Here is a 19,709-nt window from a genome sequence, read left to right as displayed (position 1 = left end):
GGTTATTTTCAGCAAGAGTATTCTCCTTTTAAAAAAAATTAACAACCCTTCATTGCTTGTAGCATTAAATTCAAAAATTGGTGAAGAGCGCAAAAGTATGAACCAGAAGATCTGGGATCTAGTCCTAGTTCTAATTTCTGACTACATGATGTCATGGCTGTCACAATGAAAATGAGAGGTATGAGCTGAAGAATCAGTTTGCTTTCAGATAACTGTGTATGTTAGAAGGCAATATGGCAAGTGATGGAGTTAAATAATCCTAGATTTGAGCTCTAGCACTGCCACTTACTAGGTATGTGACCTTGGGCAAGTTATTTACCCTTTTTTAAGCCTCAGTTTCTTATTCAATAAAGTGGGGCTAATAACACTGACCTTTCAAGGTTATAAAAACTGTTAAAATGACAAATATAAACCACCTACCCACAGTGCAACCTAGTAGGCGCTAAACAGATGGTTTCTGCTATTATAATCATCCTCATTCTATATCTAGCACTTTAAGATCTTCACAATCTTTTCCACCACCAATTTAGTTTTCAATCATTTAGGGCTTACGACACGCCAAATACTGAGCTAGGACGTTCACATATGCAATCTCATTTATTTTAATTAATTTTATCAATATAATAACCTTAAATTGTATGAATTAATCTTATTTTATGGATTAAAAAATGAGGCTTAAAGAAGTTATGTAACTATTCTGAGGTTATAAAGTCAGCAGATGGCAGAGTTGGAATTCAAATTTAAATTTTAAACTTAAAAATTTTAAGCCTAGAACTATGATACTCCAAAGTCAGTGGTTGGAATCATTATGCCATGCTTGTTGCCTTAGACTTGAGCCTGCATGGAATACGTTCTTCCTTCTCTATACTTGTACCCACCCCCCACCCCCTTCCGTCCAGGCTGAACTCAAACTCTACTTGCTTCAGAAAAGTTTGTCATTCTCCCACGAATATAGTGATTTCTTTTTCCTTCAACTTGATTTTTCAGGCTAAACCACCCATTCAGACATCAACACACTGTAATATCACAAAATACCTTATAAGTGATTTTTTTCAGGCTAATGTTGTTTTTTCCAATATGGATTTTTAGTACCTTAAAGACAGAAAATGTACCTTTTCCAAGTCCCAACAGACTTACCTACCTTTGACACAGGTACTCAAAAATACCGGTATAAAATGATGGAATTTTGAATTTTCATAGTGAGGCACAATGATAATAAGTTGTGATACTTAAGAAAAAACTCAAATGTTAAAGGACACACATTTCTGATACAAGTACCTTGGTAACAGTAACAGGCAGAGAAAACACAGATGGTACATGGCAGTTTTATGACTGCAGAATAGAGGACAGTGAACACTAACCAGAAGCTCTTTGGTCTCCCATTCTTTCTTGCCCTAGATTTGACAGGCTGTGGACAATGTAAAGAGAAAGAAATCTAATAGTTTCTAAGATAGTATCATCAGTTTGAAACCTTTATGACCACAACTACCCTATCACTTTTACCAAGGCTAGACTTAGAATCAACATGTTTTTCAATTTTGAATCTAAATGTAAATGTAAGCATTTGCTTTATTTCTATAAGATGACACCCCAGGAAAAACTGGTTGCCCATGACAAAAATTTCACAGTAGAAATTTAAACCTTACTTGATCTTCCTCACATTGCATGGGACCATATCATGCCTATTTCAGTCTCATCTCCATATTCCCTCCAGACGTGAGTAGATATTTTTAAAAAGCAAGATTATTTTTATACAATGAGGATATTATATAAAGTACTAAAAATATATTCTCCCCTTTACTCTGCCCCATTAACACTCTGGGAAGAATGTGTAGTGAGGGGAGAATATACCTCTTGGAGATTTCTGGTTTTACTCCTTCCTCTCTTCTTACCGTTACTAGACATCGACACATGTTTGCGTAAGCCACAGAGAAACTGGGTTCGTCAATAGCCTTCTCAAAGACCAGGTCAATGACTCCTTTCAGCCGCTCCTCTGTGTCAACAGTAAGTCCTGACACTTGCTTCATCAGTTGATTGAACATCTGTGGTGTCAATTTATTTAAGATACTTCGAACTTTTCTAAAAAGTTCCTAGAAGGACCACAAAAAAGAAAAGAATATTATATTAACTGTGACAATATGATGCTTTCTATAAGGATTAATATTTTGTTTATAATTTATAAGTGTGATTTCCTAAATTATTAACAAAGATTGTGAACTAGTCATAGAAATAATTAAATCCATCTATTTTAACATGTAGTAAAAATTTACACCACCTCTTTTTCACTACAGATGAGAATTCAAGGAACTAGGTATGTTTTCCACTTCACTGGTGGGACTATAATTTGGTACATTTCCAAGGGCAATTTGGCAATGTGTACTGAAACTCTTAAAACTGTGAAGTGCCTTTTAAACCAGCAATTATACTTTCAGAAATTTATTCATATTTAAGGATAGGTTAAAAAAAGGTTTTAGCCATCATAACTTCCATCAATAACCCTTTACAGCAAATAACTTAAATGTCTTAAAATAGGAATTTGTCTACATTATGGTATAATACAAATCATGGTATAAAATAGTAGGCAGGAGTCTTTTAAAATGTTATAGAAACCCTCATCAAATCAGAAATAGAAGTGAACTTCCTTAACTAGAAAAAGGCTATGGACAACCCTACTTAATGGTGAAAGAATGAATGCTTTCCCCCTAAGATTGGGAACAAGGCAAAAATGTCTGTTCCCACCATTCCTATTCAAAATCTTACTGGAGGTCCTATTCAGTGGAATAATGCAAAGAAAAAGAACTACAGCCCATACAGATCGTAAAGGAAGAGATAAAACTCCCTATTCACAAATGATATGATTGTCTCCACAGAAAATCATAAGGCATCTATAAAAAGAGACACTAGAATTAATAAGTGAGTCTAGTAGGTTTGTAGAACACAAGTCAATACATAAAACTCAATTTTATTTTTATGTATTAGCAACAAACAACTAGAAATTACATTTTTTAAAAGTACAATCTATAACAGAACCAAAACCACGAAATACTTAGATAAGAATTATCAAAATATTCATAGGAGTTGTGCGATGAAACGTACAAGTCACTGATGAAAAAAATCAAGGAGAACCAAAATAAACAGAGATCTATATCATGTTCATGTATTATAAGACTCATTATTGTTAAGTTGCCAGTTTTCTCCGAAGAGACCTACAGATTTAACACAACCGAAATAAAAATCCCAGTAGGGTTTTTTTTGGGGGGGGGGGGGGCAGGGGAGTAGAAATCAAGAAGCTGATTCTACAATTTAAATGGAAAAACAAAAAACTAGAGTAGCTTAACAATTTTGAAAAATAACAAAATGTGGAAGACTCCTACAACCTAATTTCAACATTTACTATATACATGAAGCTACTATGCATAGACAGTGTGATACTGGCCAGAGGACAGACACAACAGATCACTGGAACAGAATGAAAAGCCTAGAAACAGATTCATACATATGTGATGAATTGATTTTCAACAAAGGTACAAAGGAAATTCAACGGAGAAAGGACAGTCTTTTCAACAAATGGTGCTGGAACAACTGAATATCCATAAGCCAAAAAAAAAAGAATCTTGATTCACACCTTGCATATAACACAAAAATTAACTAAAACTGGATCACAGACCAAAATATGAAACCCAAAACTAAAAACTTCTAGAACAGAACACAGGACAAAGCTTTCTATTCTTGTATGCAAAGATTTTTTAGGTAAGACAGCAAAAGCACAATGTATGAATGAAAACACTGATAAATTGAGCATCATCGAAGTTAAAAACTTCTACTTGGCAAAAGACACTATTAAGAGAATGAAAAGACAAACCACAGACTGGGAGAAAATTTTTGCAAAATACACATTTGATAAAGGCTTTATATCCAGAGTAAAAAAAAAAAATTCTCAAAACTCAATGATAAGACAGCACCAACCAATGAAACAGGCCAAAAGATATAAACAAAATTTTACCAAAGAAGATACACAAATGGCAAAGAAGCACATGAAAAGATGTGCTTATTCAACATATTTGTCATTTGAGAAATGCAAATTAAAACTACAATGAGATATTATCACACATCCATTAGAATGGTTAAAATTTACAGAGCAGAAAAAAGTAAGTGCTGGTGAAGACTGAATTACTGAAACTCTCATGCCTTGCCAGTAACGTCCTGGAAAAGTGTTTGGTATTTTCTAATAAATCTAAACCTATGTTTAGCATACAACTCACTGATCCCATAGCTAGGAATCTACCCCAAAGAAACAAAAACATATGTTCACACAAATCCCATATGTGAATGTTCACAGCAATTTTATTCATCACTGCTAAAACCTGGAAACTGTTTACCCTGTGAATGGATCCAGTAATAAAAAAGAATAACCTAATAATACACGTAATATTATGAGTGAATATCAAATGTATATGCTGAGTAAAAGAAGCTTTATTCAGAATGATTCCATTTAAACTTTTTTTTTTTTTTTTGCGGTACGTGGGCCTCTCACTGTTGTGGCCTCTCCCGTTGTGGAGAACAGGCTCTGGACACGCAGCTCAGCGGCCAGGGCTCACGGGTCCAGCCGCTCCGCGGCATGTGGGATCTTCCCGGACCGGGGCACGAACCCGTGTCCCCTGCATCGGCAGGCGGACTCTCAACCACTGTGCCACCAGAATGATTCCATTTAAATGACATTCTGGAAAAGGCAACATTATAGGGACAAACACATGGCTGACTGCCAGAGGTGGGCATGGGCGGGAGAGGATGAATACAAAGCAGTACATGAAAATTTCAGGGGGCTGATGGAAATGTTCTGTATCTTGATTGTGGTGGTAGTTATATGACTGTGTGTGTGTGTCAACAATTATAAAACTATACACAAAAAAGTAAATTTTACTAAATGTAAATGACACCTCAGTAAAAATATGAAGTTGTAAAAATCTATGAAATCATGATATAATAACCTGAAAAGGCCTGTAAAATGTTTTGTTTGATCCCTATATAATTTATATCTGAATACAAGGATTTTTAGAATATGTACCCCTATGTCAACAGTTTTCTCTAGGCAGAAGATAGTAAATACATTAAAAAAAATTATACTATCAACTTTTTAAGCAATGAGTCAGTATCACTTTTATAAAGAAAAAAAATTTTTTCAAGTTTATTAGAGACGGGGGAGTCATTGCACTTCTCTAAATTGCCTGTATCAACTGAGACAGTATCATTTAGGTCTAAAACTTTAATCTGTGCTTTACATAAAAACAAAATAAAATAAAAACAAAACCCAGCCTTCAGATCTTCAAATATATCAGAAGATAATTTAAGCTTATAAAAACAGGATAATAAAAAGGTCGTTTATTGAAGTAACGTACAGCAAGTGACTACAGTTCATAATACTCTGTTGCGGGACTTCCTTGGTGACAAAGTGCCTAAGAATCCACCTGCCAATGCAGGGCACATGGGGTCGATCCCTGGTCCGGGAAGATCCCACATGCCACGAAGCAACTACGCCTGTGCGCCACAACTACTGAGCCCACGTGCCACAACTACTGAAGCCTGCAGCCTAGAGCCCATGCTCTGCAACAAGAGAAGCCACCGCAGTGAGAAGCCTGTGCACCGCAATGAAGAGCAGCCACCGTATGCTGCAACCAGAGAAAGCTCTCACACAGCAGTGAAGACCCATCACAGCCAAAAATAAATAAATAAATAACTTTATTTAAAAAAAATATATACTGTGTTGCAAATATCCTATGATATGGCTTATATGTGGAATCTAAAAAAAAAAGGGTACAAATGAACTTATTTATAAAACAGAGTCACAGATGTAGAAAACAAATTTATGGTTATCAGGGGGGAAGGGGAGGGAGGGATAAATTGGGAGATTGGGATTAACATATACACAGTATTATATATAGAACAGGAAAGGGGGTGGGGGAGGGATAAATTAGAGTTTGGAATTAGCAGATACACACTACTACATATAAAATAGATAAACCACAAGGTCCTACTGTATAGCACAGGTAACTATATTCAATATCCTATAATAAACCATAATGGAAAAGAATATGAAAAAGAATATATGTATGATATACACACACACACACACACATATATCTGAGTCATTCTGCTATATACTAGAAACCAACACAACATTGTAAATCAACTATACTTCAATAAAAAATTTAAAAAAAATCATGGGGAGAATTCTGTTACAGAGTAAAGAGGCAGATTACAAGTCACAACAAACAGACTATTCAGTAACTACAACACTGTGAGTGACAATCTCTTAAAGCTTCAGTGTCTTCTAGGAAGAAGAAAAAAGAGACAATATCTATTCCTTCCTTCATAGGTGTTGTAAGAATCTAATGAAATACGGCACTAATACAAGTGCCTTAAATACTAAAACAAGATATTTTCATCTTCAATGATAAAGATTTAGCAGGAATTTTAACTATCTTTGCAAACCTTCTAGGTCCCTATTCATTAAGTAATTCTCAGAGGGACTGGAGGGAGGGATGTAGGAGATGCTTTAAAAAAAAAAAAAAAGTTGAGATACATTGAGAAGAAATGGAGGAAAGATTAGGTACTTGATTTTAGTGAATCTGGAGAAGGATGTACGTAGGGACAAATGTCTGGGGCAATTACTAGAAAGATGAACAAAGGCAAGCAGCCAATTAAGGTTGGACAACATGGCTTTGTGTTGGATCAGTTCATCTTGGTCCTGACTTTGTATGAACAACTTTGCTGGTTAGCATACTGTTTAACAAGTATTTATTGAGTATCTACTATGTATGGGGCTCTGTGTGTGCTCAATCAAAATCGGGATTTGTAAGGCACATCTGTTTCCCAGGAACATTATCATACTAAGTACGTAACTGGGCTCCAGGAACCTGCCAAGTGCTTTATACTGCTTCATTTAATCTTCACAATGCCCTATGAGATACATTATATTAGCATCTTAATTAGTATCAAATTAGTATCAAAAACATCCAAAGAATATAATAGAGGTAACCCAGGGATAGGAACTGGCATTGTGCGTACAAGCAAAAGATGAATAGAGACTTTGTATAATTTGACACACAAAAATAATTTTGTGTGGATTAAAGGAATTCATTCGATTTACCCTAAGGAGTTCTGAGGGCAGGATATGTACAGAAAGATGCAAAGACTTCAATTTTATTACAAAAGACTACGAAGAAGATGGGTTTCTAAATTCTAACTTATTAGAAATGAAACATAAAGTAATGTACTAACTAGACTAGCACAGGGTAATGACTGAGAATCTAAAAACACATTTTTAAGAAAAGCAAACATTGATCTAAACCTGAACGACAGAATTCTATGATATACGAGCCCTCTGAATATAGTGTCTGTTTTGAAAAGCACACAGAATGCAATTTCAAGAGAAAACAGCAGGTGGCTGGCATCTATGACAACTTTTAGAATAATGCTTGTAATATGAAAAAAATCAGAAAAAATCTTGAACTAAAATCCCTACATATAATAACAGGGCAAAAAGACAAATTAAAACAATACCATTATAATTCCAAAACAGTGTTAGAGTGTGCTTCTGTTCTCACCTGGGTTTTAATGTTTTCAGGATCCTCAGCTTGGCTGTCTCGTTTTTGGCTGGGCTTCCAGGCATTCTCCGCCTTTTTCAGGTGCACGTCTTCTTTTACAGAGACTGTGATGATCTTTCTGGGTTCTCTTCGCTGTCCAGGTTGAGATCTCCGTGGTCCAACATTCAACAACTAGAACAAGAATATTTTTTATAATATCGACACAGAGTACTTACAATTTACTGTCTCTGCTGTGCTGCTCAAGTCAGGACTGATGAACACACCAAACACTTCTGGATGCAAAGATGGGTACTAGGCATCCAATTTAGATGTGATCTTTTTTTTGGAGGGGGATGTCTTAGAACGCCATCACTGTAATTTACAATTACACCACTACAATTTTTGACCATGAAATCCTAAATGAGATAACTAAAGTGCTGGAAAATTATGTTTGATAAAGCTGTTATTCCTAACAAAAAAGATTACCCTTAACTGAAGCATCTTCTTTTTTTTTTTTAACTAGTTATGTGACTTGAGACTGGTCACTTGAACAATTACAAAAATTCACAGGCAGAAATCATCACAGTTACAAATCTGCTTCAAAAACTGGGCCTCTAAACTTCATGTGAAATGCAAATACACCCTTACCATGAAAACTATCTATAGCATAGACACCCAGCCTGACTGTAGATCTAAATGGATCCCTCAAAGTTTGCTGGGTCAGAAATACTAACACAAGTCTTCCTTCTATTATCAATGAAATCCAACTAAATTGCTCTCTGAAAAAAATGTCTTCCTTTCTTTGTCAGCTCTTTGTTCCTTCTAGAGTCCCACTATACTCATTCTGTTAAAACCAATATATGCTAGCATGTCACAATGGTCATCAAATTAAAAATTGTTACTGTAAGAGCAATGGTAAGTTAAAAGTTGTATTCTGTGTATTAAAATATTCATAATTGTTGCTACTCTAAATGCTTGGAAATACTTTTTCATGATTAAATATTTGGGTTGATAATAAGTTCTGCTCCTCCCAGATCTGTAGCATATTGACAGCCTTTACTTTTTCTAACATGTCATTCTCTAAACGATGAGTAAATATTGCAATTAGGTTTCAAGAGGAAAGAAAAAAAAAAAAAACTTCACACAAGACATATAGACCAGAATCATATCTCACTTAATGTCCCAACACTACCCTTTAAGTAGAAATTTAAAGGTCATGCTTTATATATAAAGACACATTCTAAGAGACATGGTCTGAGGCCTTTGATAAGCTTCAAAGCCTTTACACATGACTTACCTCAGAATTAATTATTCTCTTACCCTTTACCATCTGCCCTAATTAGAAACAGCAATATCAAGGATGTATCAGGATCAAAACTTAGAATTTCTGGACAATACACAGCAATCTTGTCAAATACATCCAGCTAAAGACTTGGTACTGATGATATGATCTTAAGACTATTTCATAAACCTGAAAAAGCTGAGGTCAAATAAACCCAGAGGTACCACGCATGGCGTAACTGAGAGAGAAGTAAAGAGGATCACCATACTAGAAAAGTACCAACAGGGAACAGCTGCTAAACCAGACAGTACTGAAACCTTGATATGGCAGCTCAGGCAAAAGAATTCTGTTAAGAAAAGGTTGTAAACCATGTATTGTCTGGTTCTTATAACTCAGGATATATTCTAGTGTTAATTCATGTGGGTTACCATCTTTTTCAATGTTTGGATAAAATTCAAAGATCACAAGACATTTAACTTAATCAATGCATCTGCACATAAAAATCTGTCAAGAACAAAGATTGGTGGGTGTAATAAAAGGTAATTATGTCAAAATCATGTAAGAGCCATAGTATAATCTGTGGATATAATTTTAATCATGTTTGAATAAAGTTAGAAAACGTCCACTTCCAAAAAAATACTGCAAACACCAATGAATGTTTGAGATTTCTAAAAAGTAAATATGATCTACGCTACAACTCTTTACCTGCCCCAAGACAGGTAATATGAGTAATATGAGTGAATTTCAAACGAGCAGCACAGAGATGTGAGAAATATTACTAAATAGATAACAACAGTGTTTCAAAGGAAAAAAAGTTTTGAAAAGATAATATAAATGTTAGTCTAGGATTAAAAAATTGAAATTATAATCCATGTGCAACCTTCCAAGACAAATTTAACTTTATCTGTATCTCTGGATAAAACTAAGATAGATACTGTTCACAAATATTTACCTAAGTATACTGAGTCCTCAACAGATTACTATTCTTATAAATGCTTAACATCCTTGATTAATTAATCTCTAACATTCTTATGTTTATGCTCTGAGAATGTTTACACTCTGAGAATGATTCACTGTCTGGTGAAGTGGAGAAAAGAGGCAGATTAGAAGACAAAAGAATTGTGGACTCTTGAATACAATTCTGCTACTTATGAGCAAAGTTACTGTAAGCAAGTCTCAACTTTGTTGAACTTAAACTTTCTCACATATTAAATGCTTATCTTACCTACAGGTTATTACAAGGATCACAGGATACAATAAGGCATGTAAAAGGACCTTAAAAACTAGGTACGATATCAGGTATTATCATCAATACCAAAGGAAAAAAAGAAACTTTTACAAAAGTGATATATAGACTGGTATAATTACCTTTAAACATTTCGTGTCCTTTGTGTGTGAAAAACTTAATATAAATTGTCAGATTTACAGTATCTTTCAAAAGCTGCACCATATGTAATGAATGACTTATTTACTAAATACAAACAAAATCTAGGATCCTGTGCTGAGGGTTATGGAATATATACAAAGAAATAAAGCCTGGTTTCTTTGCTTGAAGGACAATCCTGACTGACGACTAGAAGAGGAACTTTGAGGTATAATGTGTGCAGGGTCCACAAATGTCAAAACTAAAATGAAGTGTCAAAATTTGAGGCTAACTAGTGAGCCACAATTTTTTTCAGGTGAGCTAAAAATTTTAATATTTTTTACCCACTCTTTTTCTTAAATGTATTAAATAAGAAACTATACACATCTCTGCTGTAGAATTTAATATACATTGCTCCTATCTCACTCAGAGACTATAAACTCAAACTCTTCTGCTTACCTGGATAACCAAAGAAAACAGGACCAATATTCATTCTAGCATTTTTTAAAGAGAGATAACCAAGGGTCCCTTTAAGAGAGAGGGAAGGATGATATGAGCTTAGGAAACCTCTTTGCACCTAGGATTTTTATAACAGCTCAGTGAATCTCAAAGTTAGTTAAAATGAACATGAGTGGCAAGTTACCAGTCTAGGTCCACAGCCCTTTCTCAATACATTTCTTCTGGGGCACTTTCTGTGATGTCCGCCAACAGATTACTATTAAAATTAACACCACAATAGCCAAGTAATTTGATTTTTTAAAAACCAGAGGGATGATACTGCCTGGGTGCTTCCAACAGATATACACTTAACTGCCCATCAAAAGACCTACCTTTATGTTTAAAAATTGTATGTAACTGTATATGACGCTAAAACAATTGCTACACATTAAAACTATTTTATAACAAGTCTGTTGCAGGAAAATTTATACCAGGAGTCCTGGAAAATTAAGCTATTCTAAGAAGCATACCTAGTAGATCTTAACATCTTTGCATGGTAATTATTTATAAGCCAATTTGGAAGCTGTATGTAACCAGAAACTATGAAGAGTAGGGCTGCTGGTTTTTTCCAAGCAGCATTATTGATTGTTCCTTTATATTATATATAATATAAAGGATATGTATAATACATATCCTTTAAAATTCCTATCTTTATCTTCACCAATATACCAAGGCAAGCTGGACAAATTACATGGAGAATGTTTGTTTGCTATGGGAGATGTTGGAAGAATAATTACTTGCATTAAGACTTAACATATTAATATTACCCTGATTAATCAAAATAATTCCACTTAAAAATTAGCTTGTGGCACCTGACAAAGCTATGCAAAGAAAGTGAATTAAACAAAGCACAGTTTTTTGGAGACACTACGAATTATTGATAATGGCTCATTTCCTGTCACATTACTTTGCACCAAATAACCCATTTATCTGATATATGCAGGCACATAAATTATTGGGCAAACATACATCGTGATAGTTACTTTTAAAACTCCTTTTCTAATTTCAGTATTTTGAGAGAGATATAGTTATTCTTAATTCATAGTATTTCCTTTATGCTATACCTGATTATTAGACAATAGCAAGCTGATAATGAAAAGCGACAGTATACATGGGAAGAGGAGATGCCGGAATTCATATCTTCTGTGACTAACATATGAACAAAACTGAGCAACATGATGACCACAGATATCAACCAGGGAACAATCAAAATGGCATCAACATTATTTCAAATGTTTGGCAAAACAAAGATATAAACCGAAACCAAAACTAAAACAAACATTAACAAATATAAATTTAACCCACCAACAAGGGAAATAATGCTGAAAAACAAGGTATAAAAAGGTTTCTAGAAAGCTGCTTTCTAAGACTCTCTGGTGTGGAAATTCAAAAATTTAGAAAAAATTTTAATTTGGTAATTAGAGAAATTAGATAAACATTAAACTTCAAACCTGTGTGAGAACAGAATATTATACACACAGAGGTCTTTAAGATGGTGATGCTCAATAAAAAGTATGCTTCAAATTAAGATTTTCTGTAGGTTTTACTGTATAAAGCCTCCAACACGGTGTAGACCTTCAAGTATTTTCAATCAGTGTTTGGCTGCAGGCAAATAATTCAAATGTCTACCAAGTGTCATTGTTTTCAGACAGTGTAGTCTTATTTTAAAGCAGGTTTCAAAAGTGGCCATTCCAGAAATAAAAAGGTGATGGGGAAATAAAAAATGTCACCTTATATAAAAATATTTTTACAAACATAAAGTAAAGTAGTATAAACAGGGTGATCCACAAATGTACATCAAACCCCAAGCTCCTTCAGAACTTCAGGTTAAGTGTTCTCTATGCCATTCCAACTTGGGGAAAAAGAGGTATTCACATCACTGGCAACTTTACCCCATGCTTTCTGTAAGTCTACAAAGCATGGAGTAGGCAGAGCCTGCCAAATTCTGCACAGTGCAGCGCCCCAGCATAACTCCATTGGTGATGCCACTTCCACCGCTGAAGAGCCTGCCACTGGAGGTGTAAAGGCAATGTGCAGTTTACCAGCTGCACTCTTTTGTACATATCGTTTTTTCATATTTTTGACTTCACAACCTACAGTAAATGAGAAGAGCAAAACAGAAAATATAACACCACAGACTACTGTTTTTTTGTTTGTTTGTTTTTAAAGATTCAGCACACCCCTAGAGGCAGGCTCCTCAGGGGTGGGTGAGACATCTCCAGTGGAGTGCAAGTTGGGGCTTTGCTCTGTTCCAGAATTGGCAATCCACGCCTGCTCTGCACTTTGCAAATCTGTAGAAACAAAGACAAAGAGAGGACCATTAGCTGAATGTCATCAGAGATCTCTAGTATACATATCAGGACACCTCAAGACAGAACAGGAATCCTATTCAAGGTTGGCTCTATTTTTAACCCATTTGCAGGTCTTTTCAACTGCAAAAATATGAAAAAAAAATCGAGACCAAATTAATGCGGACCAGCTTCTTTCAAGTAAATATGACTCAAGTGTATTCCTTCTTTGTTTTAATATTAGTATGGAAAGGAAAGTCTTCGCCTTCCCTACTTCTTCTTCTTGGTTAGAAGAATCAAGGAATAAAAGCTGCTTGCTCTCTTGCCGTTAGACAAGATGACATGAAGTCTATGACAGTTTCTAACTAACTGGGTTGTAGGGAACTTGCACTTACAGGTACACCTCTTCCACCAGGGGCTTGCCTTCCAAAATCTGCAAAGGCTGGAGTAAAGTCTGGTCCTCGAGGTAAAATCCGAGGATCCAGAGTTCTCATTGGCAATTTGGGTTGGTTGATCTGCACAAAGAAACAAAGGAAAGCTTAACACAAGTTCCAGAGCATTCAGTGCCACGAAGATAAAAACTTAGACTGAAAAGTTACGTCAGCTGAAAAGACAAGCACTGGCTTTTTGAGCCAGTGGGAGTCTGATCTGAATCCTGATAGATCCTCCTGGGCTAGCCACAGAGCCCTTAGTCAACGATGGTTTTTTGGTTCCCTGGGAATGATTAGGCCTACAATTCCCAAGGGGAGGCTAGACAATCAGTGGATTGGTTCACTAGACACTTAGGACCAGTAGAATGGCACAAGACAAGCTATTTTGAGAACTTATGAACTAGGGCCAAATTCTGGAATCTTTTTCCAGGATCATCAAAGCACTTGCCTCTAAGAAACCTGGTACTGCTCCTTTTGGTTTTGATGCTGTTGACTTATGGTTAGTAAAGGATGTATTCTGAGTGGACAACAAATCTCAAAAGGAGATAAGTTTCACGTATGATGACTCATTTAATTTTCTTTCTTTTTTTTTTCTTGGTTGCGCCGTGCCCCTTGCAGGATCTTAGTTCCCTGACCAGGGATTGAACCTGGGTCCTGGCAGTGAAAGTGCCGAGTCCTAACCGCTGGACTGCCAGGGAACTCCCTATGATGACTCAGTTAAAAATCTCACTTTGTCTGCCATGTTAATCGGAGATATCTGGGTTTGTATAGGCGTATAATGTGACTATAGACTCAGCGAAGCTAAGTAGCTCAGTGAGAAATCAACTCATGATTGGCCAAAGTCAGAAACAGATAAAGCAGGAAGACAGGAAGGAATATCTTCTAAGATGATAATCTAATTCAGTGGGTATAACAAAACTTGCCCTCTGAGGTACTGAAGTAGTTTCACATTAGTACCACCAATCATTCAACTGTCCTCATGTTAGTACCTAACAGAGAGGACTCAGCAAGAGAAATATAAAGATCTGTTGCTATAACAGAATAAAATAATATAAATAAGGTCTGGAAAGGCAGCTGCTGGAAATCCCAATAAGAACTGGATCTCATTCTGTAACAAAGTTACCGTCTACACTTTAATTAGGGATTAACAGTTCCTCTATAAAATGAGAGCTTAGTCACCAGAACTGGTTCATCATTGATTTACATGAAATTATTTGGGCTGATATACACCTGACTTTACACCTTTTAATAAACAGATGAAATAAACACTGACTGGACTAATTTTCTGTATGCACCATTAAGAACAGATGTAAAGAGAAAGGGTGCCTATTTATTTGCACAGGTTAAAGACTAATCCTCCTATTAAGTATCTCTTAGGGAAATTCTGAGTTATACACTATTTGAATTATGTTAACTCCCACTTAAGTTTGATCTGCCAAATACTTTCCTAGGTTTCTGACCTAACCTCAATACCATTCTAATTCCCTATAGAGGTTTTAGCACAGTGGGGAAAGATAGGTATATTAGCCCAACAGACACAGTTTCTACCACACCCCTAGGAGACAGCCATAACAAGCTGACAATAAAGTTTAAAACTTTACCCCTCAAATCTGAGCCAAGCCCCACAATTACTGTAATCTATAATAAACCCAAACCCAACAATGCTTAATTAAACATTTAATTCAAATGCCATTTGCTCTAACAATTTCTGAGAATTGCTCACACTTCACATATTTGCACTGATAGTTAAAAACAGTTCCCACCAAAAAGACATAGCTTTCCCTGAGTGCTCAGCTTACCTTGTCAAGAACCACATCACTGATGGGAGGCAGGCCCTCTGGTTTCTGAATACATGCTGGCATGAACTGGAAATCCAGCAAAAACTCCCTGTCATACTGCTTCTTGCCTTCAGTATCAGCAGGCTTCCAGGATTCTAAAAAGAGGAACGCAGGCAGACAACTGTCTATAAGGTCATTATATGTATATCCAGTTAGAGTATAAGCTGACTGCAATATTTTACTTTATCTCATCAGATACAAACAAAGCCACCAAGGAAACACTGAGCTTCAGTCAGAAAATGTCATATAAAGATTTAAACTGTTATTTGTTCTTTTATCCCCTTCTGGATACCTTTGAATAGTAAAGTAATCTGAAGTAAGGTGCTATAGGAACCATTTCATTTATACATTAAGCAGCCTTTGGTCAGGGACATGTAATAATCCTCATTAAATAAACTACCAAGCCTTTTTTTTAAATACAATTTTTAAAGGTTATACTCCATTTGCAGTTATTACAAAATATTGGCTCTATTCCTCATGTTGTACAATACATCCTGTAGCCTATCTTACACCCAGTAGTTTGTACATAATAATACTCTTGGTTTCCTGAAAAAGGACACTTTGTATGTTCACTTGGAAATGTTACTTTGGAGGGAAAAAAGAAAAAGGTAAAAGGATGTAAAACACAAAAGCAAATAATTTATTAAAGATTCTGAAAAGTCTAAGCAGTCTATAGATTATTTTCCCTGATCACTAAACATATTCTTAGCTAATATTTTTAATATGAATTTTTTTTTTTTTTTTTTTTTTTTGCGGTACACGGGCCTCTCACTGTTGTGGCCTCTCCCGTTGCGGAGCACAGGCTCCAGACGCGCAGGCTCAGCGGCCATGGCTCACGGGCCCAGCCGCTCTGCGGCATGTGGGATCTTCGTGGAATCTTCCCGGACCGGGGCACGTACCCGTGTCCCCTGCATTGGCAGGCAGACTCTCAACCACTGCGCCCCCAGGGAAGCCCTTTAATATGAATTTTAAATTAGTTCTTTGCCACAGCACTTACTTTGCTACTATTACTATTGTTTCAGCTATCATTACTCACAATCCTACTATCATTGTATAAAGTTGGAGAATTTCTTGAAATTTTTATTGGATAATAAAAGCAAGTCACAGTTTTTTCTTTAATTAACAAAACACTCATCAAAATCAGGTCCCAGATCACTTCATGACAGGACACTGGATCCTTCTTTATATTAGTGGTTCCTAATATACAGGTCATAGACTCACTGATGGTCTGTGAGAATTTTACAGATATTTTATTACCATATTATATTTATTAAAATATATACAGTTTATTAGGATCTAAATTTTAAATTGCCCTTTTCCTCAATTACTGCTAGTATATATTACTGGGGCAAAGGACAGTTAGTTGATCAATATAGTTAGCGTCTATAGTTGTGCACTTTTTCCTTGCCAAACTAAAGGATAAAAAGATAATTTATACAGTCCTAAAAATGACAATAGTCCTTCAATCCCTGAACAAGGACTGGTGGTAGCCCAAGCGCTTGGCAGTATAAGCCTGGATCTTTAGAAGAAGTGTCAGTATATTGAGCTTTAAATGTCAGTATATTGAGCTTTAAAACTTTACCCCTCAAATCTGAGCCAAACCCCACAATTACTGTAATCTATAATAAACCCCAAACCCAACGATGCTTAATTAAACATTTAATTCAAATGCCATTTGCTCTAACAATTTCTAAGAATTGCTTAGAAATTTAAACAAAATTTACAATAGCTTAACCATACAATTTCATAAAGCCCATTAGGAGTACAGTTCACTGGTAGTGTTTTCACTAAATTTAAGTGATCAGTATATTAAGGTGGGATCGATCGATCAATGGCTTTCAAACATTTTTGACTACAACTCACAGTAAGAAATATAGTGATTTCATGACTCTGAGCAAACACACACATAGATAAATGAAATGAAAAGCTTAAAAAAACAATACTTCCCTTAGTGCATGTAATGCACTGACAATTTTTATTCTCTTCTCCTTTTTAAAAAATGTTGGTTATAACTCACTAAATTAATTTCACAACCTATTAAATGGGTTAAAACCAGAAGTTGGAAAAGCACTGGTCGAGACTATTTCTGAGGCCTGATATTTTACATTCAAACACTACCTCATGCAGACATCACTTCAGATTTGGCAGACTAAGAAAAACTTTTCACCTAACCCCAATTTTCTACCTTTCCCCCCATGTCCACACCAAATATCCATAAATCTCAAAGTCAACCATGGTTTATATAGTATTAGGACAGAGGTTTAGTGCCATTTGACGGTGTCTAAAGGTGAAAGATCCTCTAAGGTTTATCACATATTTCATAGGGCACGTCCCATACCACAGGTGCTTAATAACTTAGTCTTACTGCTTCCAATTGCCTACTGAAGTTCAGCTCTACAGAGTGAGTTTTATCAACAAACTAAGTTCAAGGTTTGTGAAAGGACAAGTACACTATCTCAAGGAACACGGCCATCATATCTGAAATATCTTTCAATTAAAATGAAAAAATTAAATCTCTCTTGTCAAATTCTACCAACCTAGCACTGATTTCCTTTGCCAGCTGCTCCTCCAATGCCAGTGAAAGCAGAATACCAGCATCAGATATCACTTCCGCCAACATAGGACTCTCTGGATTTGCTAGCTACTAACGCCCGCCTGCTGATCTATTCTGTAAATATTACATTGTGATGAGCCTCTTCCTTCCATCCAATATTTCTTCATAAGGAGGCAACATTTCTCTAAGTTGCAGTAGAGTGAAGGAGAGAAGGAAAGACATACACAGGAAGACAGATAAACTTACCTGATTTAAATGGGAATGTGACCCCTTCACCAGAACTATCAGTGAAGCCTGAATTAGCATCTATTCCTTCACCCTCAGAAACACTCTCAGCACCATTACGTACAGGCTCAGCTTCTTCTCCATTTTCTTCCACAGTTTTCACATTTTTTAGGTCAGAGGGGTCTCTTTCAGGATGAAACCCTTGGCTCATTTTATCCTGTTCAGATTCAAGTACTTTGTCACCTGAAAGCTCCTCTTCTGCTTTAGGCTAAAGCATAAGTGAACACAGAGGTTATATTCTTTTCACTGTGTGTAAATACACAGGAAGACCCACATTTATCCCCTCAAAAAGCATAGGAAAACATGTCACTCAAGATAAGTATGTCTGTGTTCAGCATATGGTACTAAAATGGTAAGTTTATTTAAAACACTTTTCTCATTTCATGTCCTGGGATAAAGCAGACAATTCAAATGGCTACTGAAATGCTTTAACATGACTAATGAAATCTAAATATACCGAAGGTTAAAAAGGAAAGAACTGTTAATCCTTGGAACTTGATGGACATGGAGGAGTTCTAGTCAGAATCTATATCAAGCACTATTACCCTTGCCACTAAAGCTCAGCAAATATAAAAAGAAACACACTAAAGGGTATTTTTTGTGCTGTCCTCTGGCCGTGAAATAGAGTTCAATGAATAGTTTAAAGTATGTTTAAGTCCCACAAAGCTGACCATCGCTCACATTTAACTAACACACTTGTTAGTTAAAATCTATTTTGTTGGGCTTCCCTGGTGGCGCAGTGGTTGAGAGTCCGCCTGCTGATGCAGGGGACACGGGTTCGTGCCCCAGTCCGGGAAGATCCCACATGCCACGGAGCGGCTGGGCCCGTGAGCCATGGCCGCTGAGCCTGCGCGTCCGGAGCCTGTGCTCCGCAACGGGAGAGGCCACAACAGTGAGAGGCCCGCGTATAGAAGGAAAAAAAAAAAAAAAAAAAAAAATCTATTTTGTTTATTGGTTCTGAGGATTCTCTGAGATTGTGACCTTGTTCAAATTATACATAGAAAAATGCTTGGAATATATTCCCCCAGGGAGAAATCTGGGTTCCAGTGCATCCTATTTTTAAAAGGCAAAATAGAATTAAAATTATTCACCAGATTATTTTTGACCATCTCAGTTTCAGATCCAAAAAAAAAAAAAGTAATTCTTAAGGGCTATATCAGCCCTCAAAACTCCCTGAGGCGAAGGTCTCAATGAACTTTAAGTCTTTCTTTTTCAAAGGGAAGCACTCTGAAAACAATCCTTTGGAAGAAGCTCTCAGAGGAAACAGCAATTTACCACAAATTCCAGTGGATAAATTCACACCAGGAGAGCCAAATTAGAGGCTCTACTGAATTGGCTGAACAGAGGATGGTATAAAAGGATGTCATATACACCAGGAAGTAGTCACCCCAACTGATTTATGAAAAAAAAAATTTTTAATTAAAGAGTTACAAACCCTACTTAGTTATTAAGTATTATAACAGATATGATACTAATAAATTTTCTTCTACTAAAATCAGATCATGGGGAAAAGACGGTAAATTTTAAAACGTTATCAATAGAAACAGATGGTTTTCAGGCCTTGTTTCTAAAATGGAAATAAAAAGT

At 35.9% G+C, this 19,709-nt stretch overlaps 1 protein-coding gene across 24 annotated transcripts in view; it reads right to left on the bottom strand.

The window, feature by feature from the left end:
- The window catches only part of EIF4G3 (eukaryotic translation initiation factor 4 gamma 3), a 362,883-nt gene that overhangs the window by 66,995 nt on the left and 276,179 nt on the right, over positions 1-19,709 (bottom strand). For 17 of the 24 annotated variants that reach the window (XM_033433181.2, XM_033433186.2, XM_049706442.1 and 14 more), the window contains 6 exons: positions 18,084-18,330; positions 15,245-15,378; positions 13,410-13,529; positions 12,907-13,017; positions 7,605-7,775; positions 1,893-2,090 (listed from right to left, as the gene is read on the bottom strand). In XM_033433181.2, the coding sequence (XP_033289072.1) occupies positions 1,893-2,090; positions 7,605-7,775; positions 12,907-13,017; positions 13,410-13,529; positions 15,245-15,378; positions 18,084-18,330 (981 nt within the window). Of the gene's footprint in view, positions 1-1,851; positions 2,091-7,604; positions 7,776-12,906; positions 13,018-13,409; positions 13,530-15,244; positions 15,379-18,083; positions 18,331-19,709 lie in introns of all 24 variants that reach the window. The other 7 variants (XM_049706459.1, XM_049706431.1, XM_049706462.1 and 4 more) reach the window with 2 other exon arrangements.

The sequence above is a fragment of the Orcinus orca genome, chromosome 1 (assembly GCF_937001465.1).
Source record: "Orcinus orca chromosome 1, mOrcOrc1.1, whole genome shotgun sequence".
In the NCBI taxonomy this organism is placed as follows: domain Eukaryota; kingdom Metazoa; phylum Chordata; class Mammalia; order Artiodactyla; family Delphinidae; genus Orcinus; species Orcinus orca.
Note: the sequence above shows the minus strand (reverse complement) of the source record. Positions and strands in the feature narration are given on the sequence as shown.